Source organism: Scyliorhinus torazame, chromosome 18 (genome assembly GCF_047496885.1).
Source record: "Scyliorhinus torazame isolate Kashiwa2021f chromosome 18, sScyTor2.1, whole genome shotgun sequence".
Taxonomy (NCBI): Eukaryota; Metazoa; Chordata; class Chondrichthyes; order Carcharhiniformes; family Scyliorhinidae; genus Scyliorhinus; species Scyliorhinus torazame.
The window spans coordinates 83,455,442-83,473,086 of NC_092724.1; the positions used below are offsets into that span (position 1 = coordinate 83,455,442).

General features: G+C 48.7%; 1 protein-coding gene across 1 annotated transcript in view; it reads right to left on the minus strand.

Annotated features, from left to right (window-relative positions):
• unc13d (unc-13 homolog D (C. elegans)) overlaps positions 1–17,645 on the minus strand; it is a 653,595-nt gene that overhangs the window by 574,886 nt on the left and 61,064 nt on the right. Inside the window, exon 3 of the mRNA XM_072481965.1 lies at positions 17,356–17,463. Coding sequence (XP_072338066.1) covers positions 17,356–17,463 — 108 coding nt within the window. The remainder of the gene's footprint in view (positions 1–17,355; positions 17,464–17,645) is intronic.

Below are 17,645 nucleotides of genomic sequence, written 5' to 3' on the forward strand. Positions count from 1 at the left end.
TTGATTGACTAAATCTGGTTGCTAAATCTACAAAATGCAAACTAAATATATTATTTGCTTTATCCCAGATCTTAAAGCTCCATGGCCACAATGTTGTTAAAATCCCTGGCCAAAGGTGGGGTTACAATCGGTCGTGCTGGTGTCCTTCTGTACTTCCTACAAACTTCACAGCGGTCACTAACCTGTTCTAGCACTTTAGTATAGTCGTCATCCCTTACCCCTGCATCCTTTAATAAAATTTTCAGCCTCCAAGGACACGGATGTGCAAATTGCCTATGCAGTTTTAATACCACAAGCTTTTTATCAGCTAAAGTCCCATTTTCAACTGCCATTAACACATCCTTCTCCACTCTACTTGAAATATTATTTGTCAGTAATGGAATACAATAGTGTCCCGACTGTGTAAATTGTAAGTCTTTCCAAAAACTGTTGCCTTATCCTGCTCCATATCCAGTTTCATGTGTGCTTTCTTCATCGACGTTCTGCTCAGAAGCAAAGGTATCTCACTTGATACAACATCCGTGCTAATGAACTGATTCACTCATGCAATATTGCAAGGGATCACCACTCTTTTCAGCGGCTTCAGAATATTATCATCCCCAAACCTGAAACTTGTGGAACTTTCAAATTCCTTAACCTTGTTACAATTTTCAGCATTCAAAGAGTCCAGGTAACATTTTAACCAGTCAATTCCACACACAGTAGATGTGCAGCCACTGTCCAATACAGCACAGTTGAAGCATTCTGCAACCAACACCCTCATTACTGCCGTAAAACTGCTTGTCAATAGGACAATGCCTTCTATCTTTTTCCCCTTCTGACTCTTCCGTGTCATGTGTCGCTTCAAACACTCTATCATAACGAGTTGGACAGTTGAAAGCATAATGGTATTGAGAGTCGCATCGAAAACATCGATTTACCATGCCCCGTGCATTTCCGGGGTTCATCTTCCTATTGTAGGTTCTAACTGGGTTTCTGTCTTCATAATTTCCTTGTCTCGGTCTCCTCCTATAGTCTTGAGCCCTGTTCGTAGCCACACGATTTCGCCATCCTGTTAGTAGTGTATCTTCCATATTCTGCCTCATTGCAGGCTGACTTATTTGGGTCATCAGAGCCATCAGAATCGAATGTTTCCCCAGAAATGTTTGTAAAGCTTTTGTCATCTGTTCGAATAAGGTATCCTTATCAGTAAACTGAACTCCTGTCAAAACCTATCCATGTTGCTCACTCTAGCACAGTCAAGTAATTTAAAGGCCAACACAGACTGTGGAAATTCCAGATTGTGTTTCTGCAGCCTTTTATATAGAACATAGAACATAGAACAATACAGCGCAGTACAGGCCCTTCGGCCCACGATGTTGCACCGAAACAAAAGCCATCTAACCTACACTATGCCATTATCATCCATATGTTTATCCAATAAACTTTTAAATGCCCTCAATGTTGGCGAGTTCACTACTGTAGCAGGTAGGGCATTCCACGGCCTCACTACTCTTTGCGTAAAGAACCTACCTCTGACCTCTGTCCTATATCTATTACCCCTCAGTTTAAAGTTATGTCCCCTCGTGCCAGCCATATCCATCCGCGGGAGAAGGCTCTCACTGTCCACCCTATCCAACCCCCTGATCATTTTGTATGCCTCTATTAAGTCTCCTCTTAACCTTCTTCTCTCCAACGAAAACAACCTCAAGTCCGTCAGCCTTTCCTCATAAGATTTTCCCTCCATACCAGGCAACATCCTGGTAAATCTCCTCTGCACCCGCTCCAAAGCCTCCACGTCCTTCCTATAATGCGGTGACCAGAACTGTACGCAATACTCCAAATGCGGCCGGACCAGAGTTCTGTACAGCTGCAACATGACCTCCCGACTCCGGAACTCAATCCCTCTACCAATAAAGGCCAACACTCCATAGGCCTTCTTCACAACCCTATCAACCTGGGTGGCAACTTTCAGGGATCTATGTACATGGACACCTAGATCCCTCTGCTCAGCCACACTTTCAAGAACTTTACCATTAGCCAAATATTCCGCATTCCTGTTATTCCTTCCAAAGTGAATCACCTCACACTTCTCTACATTAAACTCCATTTGCCACCTCTCAGCCCAGCTCTGCAGCTTATCTATATCCCTCTGTAACCTGCTACATCCTTCCACACTATCGACAACACCACCGACTTTAGTATCGTCTGCAAATTTACTCACCCACCCTTCTGCGCCTTCCTCTAGGTCATTGATAAAAATGACAAACAGCAACGGCCCCAGAACAGATCCTTGTGGTACTCCACTTGTGACTGTACTCCATTCTGAACATTTCCCATCAACCACCACCCTCTGTCTTCTTTCAGCTAGCCAATTTCTGATCCACATCTCTAAATCACCCTCAATCCCCAGCCTCCGTATTTTTTGCAATAGCCTACCGTGGGGAACCTTATCAAACGCTTTGCTGAAATCCATATACACCACATCAACTGCTCTACCCTCGTCTACCTGTTCAGTCACCTTCTCAAAGAACTCAATAAGGTTTGTGAGGCATGACCTACCCTTCACAAAGCCATGCTGACTATCCCTGATCATATTATTCCTATCTAGATGATTATAAATCTTGTCCCTTATAATCCCCTCCAAGACTTTACCCACTACAGACGTGAGGCTCACCGGTCTATAGTTGCCGGGGTTGTCTCTGCTCCCCTTTTTGAACAAAGGGACCACATTTGCTGTCCTCCAGTCCTCTGGCACTATTCCTGTAGCCAATGATGACATAAAAATCAAAGCCAAAGGTCCAGCAATCTCTTCCCTGGCCTCCCATAGAATCCTAGGATAAATCCCATCAGGTCCCGGGGACTTATCTATTTTAAGCCTGTCCAGAATTGCCAACACCTCTTCCCTACGTACCTCAATGCCATCTATTCTATTAGCCTGGGGCTCAGCATTTTCCTCCACAACATTATCTTTTTCCTGAGTGAATACTGACGAAAAATATTCATTTAGTATCTCGCCTATCTCTTCAGACTCCACACACAATTTCCCATCCCTGTCCTTGACTGGTCCTACTCTTTCCCTAGTCATTCGCTTATTCCTGATATAGTCTGCCAAATTCCATTACATAGTCTTCCATGGAGATATCCTCCATTTTCTGGAACTTAACAAAATCCGACCATGCTTCATACGCACTTAACAAGTCATCTTTCTTATAAATCTTATCCATATAATGTAATAAAGTCTCCAGGCCTTCTTCTGAATCTAACTCTTCCAATTCCAGCTCAGAAAGCACTTTGTTTCGGATTTTACTGCCATATGGTAGAGAAAGAGCCAATGCCATACCTTGTTTTCTCTTTCCCAAAGCAGTTACCTTAGTCCACATAACTACTGCACTTCTCCATTGGTCGTACGATTCCCTTTCAGAAAATAAGGGAGGATAGTCATATCCAGCCATCTTTATCCTCGGTTCAGCCATATATAGAATTTTTTCTATATAAGGGAATATATCCCTTTTTTTTTTCTTTTCTCACTCGTTCCTTGGTTTGATCTGGAGAAGTTGTATCTTTCAACCCTTCACATTTACACAGCAACCATCCTCTGCTACCAATTGTTAGACATTTTAGTTGCTGTGATATGAAGAGTCTAAAGTTCTGTTCCTTTTTCACAAACACACATTTATTTCATTCCAACAGCCTTCGCACAAAACTCTAACTATACATCACCTGACAGAGGCCACCTGAAGTCCCTTTACATATCAGTGTCAATTAATGGATACTTAACATAAATGAGACAACTAATTGCAATGTCTCTGAACCCATTACTTAACATCCTGCACTCTTCGTTCTGCGTTCTCTCGGGACAATACTATTTGAATGGCTTGTTGAAAAGTCAATGTTGGCTCAGCTAACAACTTTCTCTGGGTGGCCGCATTGTTAATACCGCAAACCAAACGGTCGCGTAACATTTCTGACAAGGTCTCACCATAGTCACAGTACTCCGCAATCCTGCGTAGCCTGGATAGAAAGTCGGCAAGGGATTCTCCTGGCATCCTCTCAGCGGTATTAAACCGGTAATGTTGGACTATCGTGGACGGGGTTGGGTTAAAATGTTGCCCCACTAAATTCAAAAGTTCATCAAACGTTTTGGTGTCCGGCGCAGCTAGGTACGTAAGGCTCCTAATCACCCCAAACGTATGCGGGCCGCAGGTGGTGAGCAATATGACCACCTGCCGCTCGTTTTCAGTGATATTGTTTGCCCGGAAATAGTAACGCATCCATTGTGCGTACTGGTTCCAGCTTTCCAGCGCAGCATCAAAAACATCCAAACGTCCATACAGACGCATGGTGTAATAGAAAACAACTTCCAACCTGTATCCAACAAAAATCCAGGGAGGTGGCTTCAGCAGTGTAGACAGCTATTCACTTTAACCCTCGTCGCCAGTTTTGTGAGGGCCACGAAGAATCCAGCACAAGTTTTAAGGATACAAAGAAATAACATTTATTTACAATAACATATATATACAACAGCTTCGCTTACTGCTCACTCCTTCCTGCTGGTTCCAAACTGGCCAGCTTTATTTATACAGGGAGTCTGCTAATGGTTTCTCCGCCCCCCCTCATTGGGGAAGCTCATACTCCCACAGGGTTGTGGGATTGTCATTAGTCCCCAGCCAATGGTAAGCAAGCAGGTTATAACAGACCAGTTGACCGTCAGGGTGGCACACCACTCATCGTCTGGATCGATGCTGTATACCGATAGAAGCTGGATTCTTTGCTTCGGGGACACCCTGTTTTTTGTAACGATACCGATTTGAAAAGGTGCCTTCGGGTCCTCGGTGTCAATAATCGGGTAGTAGGTCCGCATCGGACTCGGTGGCCGTGGGGTGAATGGCTCGGACATTCCTGCGAGGCAGGCCGGAGCGATACGAACTGGCAGGCTGAGCTGATCTGCATAAAGCAGCATAGAGGCCAAGTTTGCCACACCTCAGGCATTGTCAGCGTTTGGCCGGGCTTTGCCGCTTTAAATGGGCGGAGCCACAGTTGCCGCACATTGTAGCGTCAGTAAGTTCGCTGCGCCACCGCGCATGCACGGTACGGCCGTACGTGGTGCGCGCTTGCGCAGTACGTTTGTCGACGTCAACGTCCCCTCGTTCGGTGCGCACAAGCGCGGGAGTACATGAAAAGTGCACAAAATGGCCGCCCTCATCCAGGCTGAGGCCCTGGAGTTGCTCGATTGCTTGGACCTGTTCTGCCTCGTGGGGACCTTGCCACGCCGTTTCAGCTGCTTGGATGTGGGAATACCGACTAGTGGTGCGTTCGTGTAGCACGCAGGTCTCGATGGCGGCCGCTAGGGTGAGCTGCTGTACCTAGAGGAGCTGCTGGCGTAGGGGGTCCGACTGAACACCAAAAACGATCTGGTCGCGTATCATGGAGTCGGAGGTGGGCCCATAGCTAGAGGACTGCGCAAGGATGCGGAGGTGGGTGAGAAAGGACTGGAAAAGTTCATCCTTACCCTGCAAACGCTGTTGGAATACATAGCGCTCGAAACTTTCATTCACCTCTGTGGTGCAGTAACTGTCAAACTTGAGGAGGGCCGTCTTGAATTTTGATTTATCTTCATCATCAGCAAAGGTGAGAGAATTGAAAACGTGGATGGCATGTTCCCCGGCCGTGGATAGGAAGAGACCGATCTTCCTGGTGTCCGAGGCATCTTCCCAATCTGTGGCTTCCAGGTACAGCTGGAAGCGTTGTTTGAATATCTTCCAGTTGGCCCCTAGGTTACCGGTGATGCGGAGCGGCGGCGGCGGGCGGACGCTGTCCATTTTGCAGGATGACTGTATGCTGGTGGAAGGCAGATCACTTGCAGGTAGGTCTAAGAAGTTCTAATATCCCTCAACTCCTGGTATCATGATCTGTTGGGTGCTCTGGATCCGTGGAACACATACGGGCCACCAACACTTAAAATAGTGCAACACTATTTTATTAAGTTAGAAACTGTTGAACATGCTTTCACTGTGGGTTAACACGATGTTAGGTTAAACTAAAGACCTATGCCTGTCCGAACCAGTCTCTGCACTCAGCACATGGTGAGGATCTGTGCTGTGAGCTGTAAGCTCTGTCCTTGTAGGAGGCTGCATCCCGAATGAGCGTGAACTCTGATGCCCCCTGTCTTATAGTGAGTGTGCTGTAACTGGTGATTGGCTGCGGTGTTGTGTGTGTTGATTGGTCTGGTCTTGCTGTGTGTGTCGATTGGTCTTGCTGTGTCCATCAGTGTGTGTGTATCTGTACCATGATATACTGATGCATTTTATGACACTTTCTGTCGACCTCCAGAATGGAGTCGACCAGCTGCTGCCTGGCCACCCTCTCCTCCTTATCTCTGCATGCTTTGTAGGCTATGATCTCGCCTCTAATCATGGCCTTCAATAACAAATGAACAATAACAAATAGTATACATAATATTTGATTGGGCAAATCCATTGAGGAAGCTACAAGAAAATCACATCCTGAGTCTCAGAGAGTACTTATATGAACAAATATTGTAGTTTGAACTATATTTCACAATTTAAAATGATCAATAGGTTTTCAGTTCGCAAACTAGCATTTATCAAGGTGCGTGCAGAATGGTGATTAACTGTGAGACCTCCCTGTTCTGGTTGTTTCTAACGTAATCGCCTAAGGCCCGCGATGTATTCTGGCAGAAGACCTTGTCGGCCACGTGGTCCATGTCCAGCCTCCATGTGGGGCACTGGGCACGGCCCGTATCCAACCTCACATCCATGTAATGTGGAGCGTGGTCGGAGATAACGATCGCGGAGTATTCCGCTCCGATGATTCTTGGAAGCACCGATTTCCCCATTGCAAAGAAGTTGATGCGGGTGTACACGTTGTGCACCTGCGAAAAGAATCAGAACTCCTTTTCTCCCGGGTGTAGGAACCTCCATGGGTCTACAGCCAGCTCTACCGGCGAGTTTTCCACTGCTATTCAGTGACACTTAGGGTGGGATTCTCTGGCCGGCGACACCGAAAACGCGTTCGGCGATTGGCCGGAGAATCAAAGTTTATGACCATATCGGCGGTGGCACCGCTTTCGCGATGCTCCACCCCTCCAAAGCGGCATATCGGCGGCCTCAGGACATTGCCTGAGTCCCTTTGCCAGTGGCTGGGAGCACTGTGGGAGGGTGGTCCTGGGCGCGCGAGCCGGCCAAATGGGGGACACTATTTGGCAGGCCGGGCCCGTGAGCGGTCGCTGCCATGTTGCATGGTGCTGCCGCTGCAGACCGCCGCCATGCGCATGCACGGTCATGGACCCGGCAATTCTCCGGTCCGTGTCGGCAGCTGGAGCCGGGTGCTCTAAGCTGCCTTGATGCTAGCCCCCAGCTAAGCGGAGGATTGGTGGCCGGTTTATGTATTATGTCAATAAAACGCCATCATTCTCACTCCAGCGTGGGTACATAGCCTCAAAATCGGAGAATCCAGCCCTTAATCACTTTTTTGGCCCTGGGTAGTTTCTCACCAGTTTAGCCCACATTTTGGACTTATTTTTAGCATTGGGGAGCTGAACTCAGAGATCCGCGCAGCCGCCTTTTGAAAGGGTACCCTGGAGGGCGGCATGGTAGCACAGTGGTTAGCACTGTTGCTTCACAGCGCTAGGGACCCAGGTTCGATTCCCAGTTTGGTCACTGTCTGGGTGGAGTCTGCACATTCTGCCCATGTCCGCGTCGGATTCCTCCGAGTGGTCCGGCTTCCTCCCACAAGTCCGAAAAGGTGTGCTTGTTCGGTGAATTGGTCATTCTGAATTCTCTCTCAGTGTACCCGAACAGATGCCGGAGTGTGGCAACTAGGGGCTTTTCACAGAAACTTCATTGCAGTGTTAATGTAAGCCTACTTGTGACACTAATAAAGACTTCCGGTGGTGGACATGGGGTGAGTGGTTGCATATTTGGCAGCTCCCGCTCATGGTAGTCTTTTTGTGGCCTTTACGGCGGTTTGTCACAGGGATTTTGTAGGAAAAAGGTGCAGAAGTGAGAGCAAAAGAGAGTGACCACTAGTTTATGGAGCTGCGGTCCAGAAATGTCCGGGAAATAGTGAACCAGTTGGTTGAGGCGAGCGAGAAACGGACAACGCACGTGGAGATGGCGGACGGGTTGGGTCTGTCCCTGCTGGCTCAGTGGTCAATGGACCAGTTGGTGAGCTTCCTGAATGAGAAGTTCACCCAACAGTGGAACGAAAATTCGGAGGACCTGGCCCGGGCAGTGGACTCGATCAAGGCGGTGGTTGCCCACGTGGAGACGAGGCTGGCAGCCCAGGGACAGGCGATCCAGAGGTTGGAGAAGCTGGTGGGGGAGCATGAAGAGCAGTCCACCTCGACGGCAGCAGAGATTGGGCTGATGCGTGACCAGCAGAAGTGACTGCTGGAGAAAGTGGAGGACCTGGAGAACCGTTCTCGGAGGCAGAACATCTGGATCGTGGGTCTGCCGGGGGGAATCGAAGGATCGGATGCGGGTACGCATGTTGGGAAGATGCTGGAGAAGCTGCTTGGGGAAGGTGCATTTGATCGACCGCTGGAGGTGGATCAGGCCCACAGGGCACTGATGCGCGAACCCCAGGGGGGGTGAGCCGACGAGGGCAATGGTGGTGCGATTGCATTCGTTCTTGGACAAGGAACGCATCATGAGGTGGGCCAGGCAGACAAAGCCATGCACAAAACGTCGAGATTCAGGTGGACCAAGCAGAGCTCGCGAAGAGGAGGGCAAGCTTTAATAGGGTCAAGTCAGCCCTGTACAAAAAGGCATAAAGTGCGGACTACTGTACCCGGCTCGCCTATGGGTGACCTATGGGGCCCGGGAGCTGTACTTTGGCCTGGCGGAGGAGGCAGTGGACATCATGAAGAAGAATGGACTGACAGAGGAAGGAGGACCTTGAACTTTGATTGATGAGAACTGAACTATGCTGTGATAAACTTTGGGTTTTTGTTGTTTGGGTTTCTTTAGTTTTTCCAGTTTTTCGTGTCTGTTTGGGGGTAAGTTGGTTTACAATGCTTTGTTAAGGGATGAGGGGTGGTCTCTGTGTTCGGACGTTGGGAGGGATTGTTTGTTTTTACTTCTTGCCTTTGTTTTGACTGTTTTCACTAAGCATGGGGCGAGGGGAATTAGTGAGGGTAGGATGCTAGGCGACATGGGCGGGGATCGCCAGGCTGGCTGTGCGGGCTAGTTCATGGAAGCAAAGTGTGGGGTGAGCTGAAGATCAATTGGGGGGGGGGATTATACTGTTGGCGGGGAGGGGGCTTTCATAGCGGAGGGGGAGGAGGGTTGAAGTCGGTAGTTGCCCGAGGGCGGGCCAGGGGAGGTGCGGGATATGGGCCGCAGACTGGTCTAGGAGAGGTTATGGTTGATCAGCAGGGGAGGGGTGCAGGATGACCCCCCAAACAGATTGGTCACGTATAACATTCGGGGACTAAATGGGCCAGTCAAAAGGGCCTGTGTGTTCGTGCATTTAAGGCAACTGAACGCGAACGTGGCCACGTTGCAGGAGACACATCTGAAGGTGGGTGATCAGATTACGTTAAGGAAGGGATGGGTTGGGCAGGTGTTCGATTCGGGATTAGACGTTAAAACGAGGGGGGTGCCATTCAAGGTGGGGAATATAGAAGCGGACCCGGAGGGCAGATATGTTATGGTTATTGGGAAGCTGGAGGGAATGGCCGTGGTAATATATATGCTCCGAACTAGGATGACGTTGAGTTTGTTAGATGGGTTCTGGGGAAGATCCCGGACCTGGATTCACATCAACTGATTATGGGGGGAAATTTCAACACGGTCCATGATCCAAGATTGGACCGGTCGAGTTCTAGGTCAAGGGAGGAAGCAGCTATGGCAAAAGAGCTGCGGGGGTTCATGGAGCGCATGGGGGCTTGATCCCTGGATATTTGGGAGACCGAGGAGTAAGACGTTTTCGTTCTACTCCAATGTGCATAAAAAGTATTAGACTTTTTTGTTATGGATAAGACGCTGCTGGCCGAGGTGATAGATGCTGAATATTCAGCAATAGTGGTGTCAGGCCACGAGCCACACTGGGTAGATTTTCAAGTTAGCAAGGAAAGGCTCGGCACCCGCAATGGAGGTTGGATGTGGGGCTGTTATCGGAAAAGGAGGCATGTGAGCGGGTGAGGGAGGCCATCCGGGGAAATTTCAGGATCAATGACACGGGTGAGGTTTCAGCGGGGGTGGTGTGGGAGGCACTGAAGGCAGTTATTAGGGGGAATTCATCTCAATTCGGACCCAAAAGGAGAAGGCTGAGCGGGCAGGTTGGTCGGCAAACTTTTACAGGTGGACAGGAGGTATGTGGAGTCTCCGGATGACGGGCTTCTGAAGGAGCGCCAGAGACTGCAGCTGGAATTTGGGCTCCTGTCCACAGGTAAGGCAGAGGGACAGCTGAGGAGGGTGAAGGGGGCGGTGTATGAATATGGGGAAAAGCCAGCAGGAAGTTGGCGCAACAACTGAGGAAACAGGAGGCAGCGAGAGAGATTGGGAAAGTGAGAGATACAGGGGGGGAAGGTCATTTTGGACCCAGCAGGGGCGAATTGTGTGTTTCGGGAGTTTTATAGTAAATTGTATAAATCGGAACCCCCAGCTGGGGAGGATGGTATGAAACGATGTCTGGGGGGGCTGGAGTTCCCGAGGATAGATGAGGAGTTGATGGAGGATTTGGGAGCCCCAATTGGGCTTGGGGAGGTTATAGACGGATTGGGGGCGATGCAATGGGGTAAAGCCCTGGGACCAGACAGATACCCGGTTGAGTTTTATTAAAAAATTGTTGGGGCTGCTCCTGATAAAGGTTTTTAATGAGTCAAAGGTGCAGGGAGTGCTCCCCCCCCAGGCATTGATTTCCCTTATTTTGAAGCGGGATAAGGATCCAGAGAGCTGTGGTTCATAAAGGCCAATCTCCCTGTTAAATGTGGATGCAAAATTGCTGGCAAAGATCTTGGCCACACGTATAGAGGATTGTGTTCCAGGGGTAATAGGGTAGGACCAGACAGGATTTGATAAGTGACGACGCCTGACATCCAACATTAGGTGGCTCCTAAATGTGATAATAATGCCAGTGGAGGGGGGCGAGGTCGAGGTGGTGGTGGCCATGGATGCAGAAAAGGCTTTGATCGGGTGGGGTTGGAAGTATTTGTCGGATGTCCTGGGAAGGTTTGGGTTTGGGCAGGGATTTGTGGATTGGGTCTGGTTGCTATATCAAGCACCGGTGGCGAATGTGAGGACAAACCAGGTTCGATCAGAATATTTTAATCTGTGTCGGGACAAGACAGGGGTGCCCACTCTCCCCACTACTGTTTGCACCGGCCATAGAGCCTTTGGCAATGGTGCTGAGAGCATCGAACGTTTGGCGGGGGATAGTGAGAGGGGCGGGTGGAACATAGGGTCTTGCTCTATGCGGTCGATTTGCTCCTGTACATAACAGACCCGTTGGGGGGAATTGCAGGAATTATGGGGATACTGGAGGAATTTGGTCGGTTCTCGGGTTACAAACTGAACATGAACAAGAGTGAGGTCTTCGCGATCCAGGCAAAGGGGCAGGAGAGGAGACTGAGGGACATGCCGTTCAAAGTGGTGGGGAGGAGTTTTAGGCATCTGGGGATTCAGGTGGCAAGGGACTGGGGTCAGCTTCATAAACCAAATTTGGGCAGAGTGATTGAGCAAATGAAAGGGGACTTCCGTAGGTGGGACGTGCTCCCTCCCGCTGTCATTGGCGGGGAGGGTACAGACTGTGAAAATGACAGTCCTCCCAAAATTGCTGTTCGTATTTCAGTGTCTTCCAATCTTAATCCCCAAGGCATTTTTTAGGAAGATGATCTCGGGTTTTATATGGGCCGGGAAAGCCCCGAGGGTGAAGAAGGTCCTTCTTGAGCGGGGGCGCGGGGAAGGGGGCTTGGCCTTTCCGAACTTTATTAATTACTACTGGGCAGCTAATATAGCGATGGTTAGGAAATGGGTAGTGGGGCAGGGGTCAGAGTGGGAGCGAGTGGAGGCGGCATCGTGTAAGGGCACAAATCTGAAGGTTTTGTTAAAGGCATGTCTGCCCTTCTCGCAGGCTCGTTACTCCACAATCCCAACAGTGTGGGGGCAATGGAGGCAGCACATGAGACTGGAGTTGGTGTGGTCACCGGTCTGTGATAATCACCGGTTCGTTCCGGGGGGAGGGGGGCTGGACGGGGCTTCAGGAGGTGGCAGCGGGCAGGGATTGAGAGATTCCCGAGCTTGGAGGACCTAGAGGAGGAGTTTGAATTGCCGGGTGGGAACGGATTTCGGTACCTGCAGGTGCGGGATTTTGTTCGGAGGCAGGTCCCGAGCTTTCTTCGCCTCCCACTAAGGGGACTACAGGATAAGGTGATGTCTAAAACAATGGGTTGGGGAGGGGAGGGTCTCGGAAATATACAAGGAACTGATGGAGTGGGAAGTGGTCCCAATTGGGAAGGTGAAGAGGATGGAAGGAAGAGCTGGGAGGGGAGTTGGAAGTCGGGTTATGGGAGAAGGCCCTGAGGAGTGTCAATGCATCATAGAACATACAGTGCAGAAGGAGGCCATTAGCCCATCGGATCTGCACTGACCCACTTAAGCTATCACTTCCACCTTATCCCCGTAAACCAATAATCTCTCCTAACCTTTTTGGTGATTAAGGGTAATTTATCATGGCCATTCCACCTAACCTGCACGTCTTTGGACTGTGGGAGGAAACTGGAGCACCCGGAAGAAACCCGCGCAGACACGGGGAGAACGTGCAGACTCCGCACATCCTCGTCATGGGTTAGGCTTAGCCTGATCCAATTCAAGTTGGTCCACAGAGCTCATATGACTGTGGCCCGAATGAGTAGGTTTTGTGAGGAGGTGGAGGACAGGTGTCGGAGGTGTGGGGGAAGGCCTGCGAACCATGTTTTGGCGTGTCTGAGGCTGAGGGGATTTTGGCAGGGATTTTCAGATGTCATGGCAGAGGTCCTGGAAGGGAGGGTGACTCAGAGTCTAGAGGTGGCAATACTTGGAGTTTCGGAAGATCCGGGAGCCCAGGGGGGGAGAGAGGCCGACGTTTTGGCCTTTGCCTCTCTGGTGGCCCGGAGACGGATTTTGCTGGGATGGAGGGACTCGGAGCCTCCAAAGTCGGGGGTGTGGGTCAGTGACATGGCAGCGTTATTCAGGCTAGAGAAAATTAAGTTCGCCTTAAGGGGTTCAATACAGGGGTTCGCTCGGAGGTGGCAGCCGGTCATCGACTTCTTTAAAGAGAACTGACCGTCAGCAGGAAGGCGGGGGGGGGGGGGGGGGGGGGGGGGGGGGGGGGAAGGCATGAAATTGACGAATAAGGTCAGAGAATCTAATGTATGGGTAGGGCTGAGGGGAGTTGCGTACGTTATTGTGGGGTTTTTGCGTACTGTTGGATCTCTCTGTTTAAAATGTTAAAATGTTAAAATTATAAATGCCTCAAAAAAAAAATTTCAAAAAACATACAAAGAATATCTCTAAGTGAGCTTAAGTGACACCCTAAGGGACACTTCGTACCCATGGGCAATGTCACCCCCCCATACACATGGACACACACCCCCCAAGTGGGAACACCCCGCTATGGGATCCCTGTGGTGATATGCCTGTGTTGGACTCCCCAACACTAGAGGCCACTCCACAAAAAGACATGCTAGAAGCGCAGATGTATACCGCTCTACAATGGCAGGGGATCAGCCTAGGATGAGCCACTAATCGGCTCTTCAGCAAAGGATGACCCATACATTATCATATCGAGTGACGATGAGCCACCAATTGGGGCTCAAGCTCAAGAAGAAGGAGCAGCACCCAATGTTGGGGATGTGGATCCAGCCACACACCAGAGTGCGAGGCTCTGCAGTCTGCTCCTGAATGTGCAGACTTGACCACGACCGCACAGTCCCTCATCAGTGTGCATACACTAGAAGTCTCAGCAGACGATCCACAAGCAACTACTCCCATGGCACAGTCAGGCGACATGAAGGGTGCTACCAATCCAAAATTGAAAAAGAGCTGCAGTCACAGGGTCCCTCCTGCAAAAAGGAAGAGGAAGAGAAGGAGAGCACGGTAGCCTTGTGGATAGCACAATTGCTTCACAGCTCCAGGGTCCCAGGTTCGATTCCGGCTTGGGTCACTGTCTGTGCGGAGTCTGCACATCCTCCCCGTGTGTGCGTGGGTTTCCTCCGGGTGCTCCGGTTTCCTCCCACAGTCCAAAGATGTGCAGGTTAGGTGGATTGGCCATGATAAATTGCCCTTAGTGTCCAAAATTGCCAGTAGTGTTGGATGGGGTTACTGGGTTATGGGGATAGGGTAGAGGTGTGGACCTCGGATAGGGTGCTCTTTCCAAGAGCCGGTGCAGACTCGATGGGCCGAATGGCCTCCTTCTGCACTGTAAATTCTATGAAATCTATGAGTGGAGGATACCATGGGTCCCACCTGCGGTACTGAACAAGAAAACCTCGGCAATGTGGCCGACAAGCCAGAGGGTACACGGCGCGCAGTGAGAAGCATCGCGTTAGAAAATTTTAAAAGCTGGTGACGCAGACAAGGCCAGCAAGGAAACCAGTCTTCAGAATGCATCACGTCAAAAGGCTAAACAAGGTGATAAGACTAGAAAGACCTGCAAGGAAACCGGTATTCTGGAAGCAAAAGCAACACCGGGCAGCTGATAAAGGCTCAGAAGATCAACCGAGCAATGTTGTGGCAAATGTACATTAAGCTGTGCACCAGGGACACATTTTTCAGGCATATCATGTTGTTGAAGCTCAGTTGCATATAACATGTGTAAAATAATAATGTAGATAATGTTTTGTAAGACACAGTTATATTTAAATACAAATGTTAACATTTCCAAAGAAAAGGGGATGTGGTGATATACAGTTCTGTATATAATTAGCAATGCGACCTCCAACCAGCTGGTGGTGTCCGACATCCATCATGTGACTTGAGATACCCGCCAGTTGGTAGTTAGCCATACAGAAAAATAGTCGCACTTAGAGTATCTCCAGGAGAATTCATTGAATTCATTTAGTAGCTTTTGACTGTATAGTAGTTATCTTTCCATGTGTTTATTAATAAATCATCTTTCTAGTTAAACAACTAGACTCCGAGTTCCCGCCGGGTGGAACTATACGGAACCACGCTGGCAGGAACTCGGCCGGTCGTCCGCGGAGAATCACCCCGGGTCCTCTTTCAACGGCCCCCGACCGGCGCTGCGTCGACCGCGCGCGCAACTGCCAATGATTCTCCGGTCGCGGGTCCAATGCCACATCTCCGCCCCTGCGCCGAGCGCGATTGCGGCGTGGAGGCTTGGAGAATCCCGCCCCCCATTTGGTTAAATCGCACCAATCGTCCGTTGGATATGAACTCCAGCAGTTACTGTCTGACACCCTATGTGAACAGAATCCAGGCAGTCGCCTGCGCTGTCGAACATCAAGCCGGTGAGAGCAGACAGACCTCAGACCCTTGTGATGATATGCAAAAAGTAATTCTGTGCATAATGTTATACACGACCTCCTACCACTCGTTTGCAAGACAATTGACTTCTCAAAAAAGGAGGCAGAAGGGTTTCTATGATAGGTCCACGAAATGACTTCAACCTCTGCAGCCAGAGGACACGGTGAGATTAGCAGACTTCAAAGGAAATGGATGCTTTAAGCAGGCGAAGGTACTGCGACAAGCAGGTCCAAACTCATATCTCATCATTATAGCTGAAGGTGCTGTCTTGAGAAGGAATAGAAGAGCTTTGCTCAAAGTACGGAAACCGTTTGTATGGAACCACCAGAAGAAGCATGCAACAATCCTAAAATATCTGAGGAACATACAGTGCAACATAGGGAACAAATACAACAAGCGGAAGATACATCGATACACATGAAGAACAACAAACACAAGCAACAAACACTAAAGAAGATGAAGTACCTTTGGAAGTTTAGCAGCCACTTAGAAGATCTACAAGGATAAGGCGCAAACCAGAAAGACTGAACTTGTGATGGACTGTAAAAATTCTAAATGTGTAAATAGTACTGCATATCATGGTGAATTGTAAAAATAATCTAATGCATGTAAATAATTTCATTTTCCAAAGGAAAGGGGATTTGATAATATGCATAAAACAATTCTGTACATAATGTTATATACGACCTCCAACCACTAGGTGGCAGTGTAAACCCACCACGTCATCTGGGGAGTTGGGAGTAAGTCATGGTGGAGGACAGACATATTTTGCAGTAGCTCTACAATAGTTAATTAGTGTTAGTAGTTTATTATTTTACTTATCCTAGTTATCTTTTTCACGCAGTTGTTTCATAATATATTATTTAAATTAGATGTTCTGCAGTTCATCATTCACTTCAGCCAGTCTACAGAACGTGACAACCCTCATCAAACCTGCCAACTGCTGGAATCCTGCCTCCTGACTAAACTCTTTCTACCTGCTTCCTCCTGTTGAGAAAGTCTTGGTCTCAGAAGGCAAAGCATTTTACAATCAGCCAACCTCCCCTTGGAAACAATATTCCAGTTGAAGTTGATTCTGGACTCTGGACACGTGTAAAAGCCAGACTTGTATTTGTATTATAGTCAGGCCCCAAACCCACTTCCTTATTCCTTATCCCCCATTTATTGCGTGAATATAAAAGGAGTGGATGTTTTGAAACTCCGTGTGTGAGTGTGTGTGTGTGTGTTGTGAAAAAACCAACTCTTTTACTTTCATCTTACCTTGAGTTTGCTGTGCAAGTTATTAATAGAGGATTGGCACATTTTCAAATTTAAGGGTTGGGGAAAATATGCCACCATTTATAAAGGGGGAAATCAGAGCAGTTTAAATTGACCCCCTCCTGTCCCTGACACAGTCAACCAACAAGACAAAGGTATCTGGTCATTTAGCTAATTGCTGTGTGTGGGATCTTGCAGTGTGCTGATATGTTTCATAGAATTTCATAGAATTTACAGTGCAGAAGGAGGCCATTCGGCCCATCGAGTCTGCACTGGCTCTTGGAAAGAGCACCCTACCCAAGGTCCACACCTCCACCCTATCCCCATAACCCAGTAACCCCACCCAACACTAAGGGCAAGTTTGGACACTAAGGACAATTTATCATGGCCAATCCACCTAACCTGCACATCTTTGGACTGTGGGAGGAAACCGGAGCACCCGGAGGAAACCCACGTTTCTGACAACAATGACGAACTTTCAATTAGCCATAGATGCCCTGAGGTCTCGAAAGGCGTTCAATCAATACAAGTCTTTCCTTTTATCCTCTGGGCCCTGAGGAACCACACTTTAATGTATTTGAATAACTTTCTGTTGAGGTAGAGAATTATGTCCAGTTAGTTTACTCACATTCTTCAGATAATGAAGGAGCTCATTCTTGTCCGCAGTGTGTGATGCTGAAGGTTTACCACTGCGATGAAGAAAGGTGTACAGCGCTTCTTCATACAATAGATTTAGCTGCAAAGAACAGAGGAACACCACAGTAAGCTTCTAAATAATTAGTCAGATTGTAAAGCTGAAAAATGTTCACAGAACCTGCTTTCAGAGCAGGGAAACTTCAGCACTGGGACAAATCCTGCGCCTTTTTCACCATCTTGTGGCTCCTGTTTGGAGTTGTTTGGGTATACACACCACCTCAG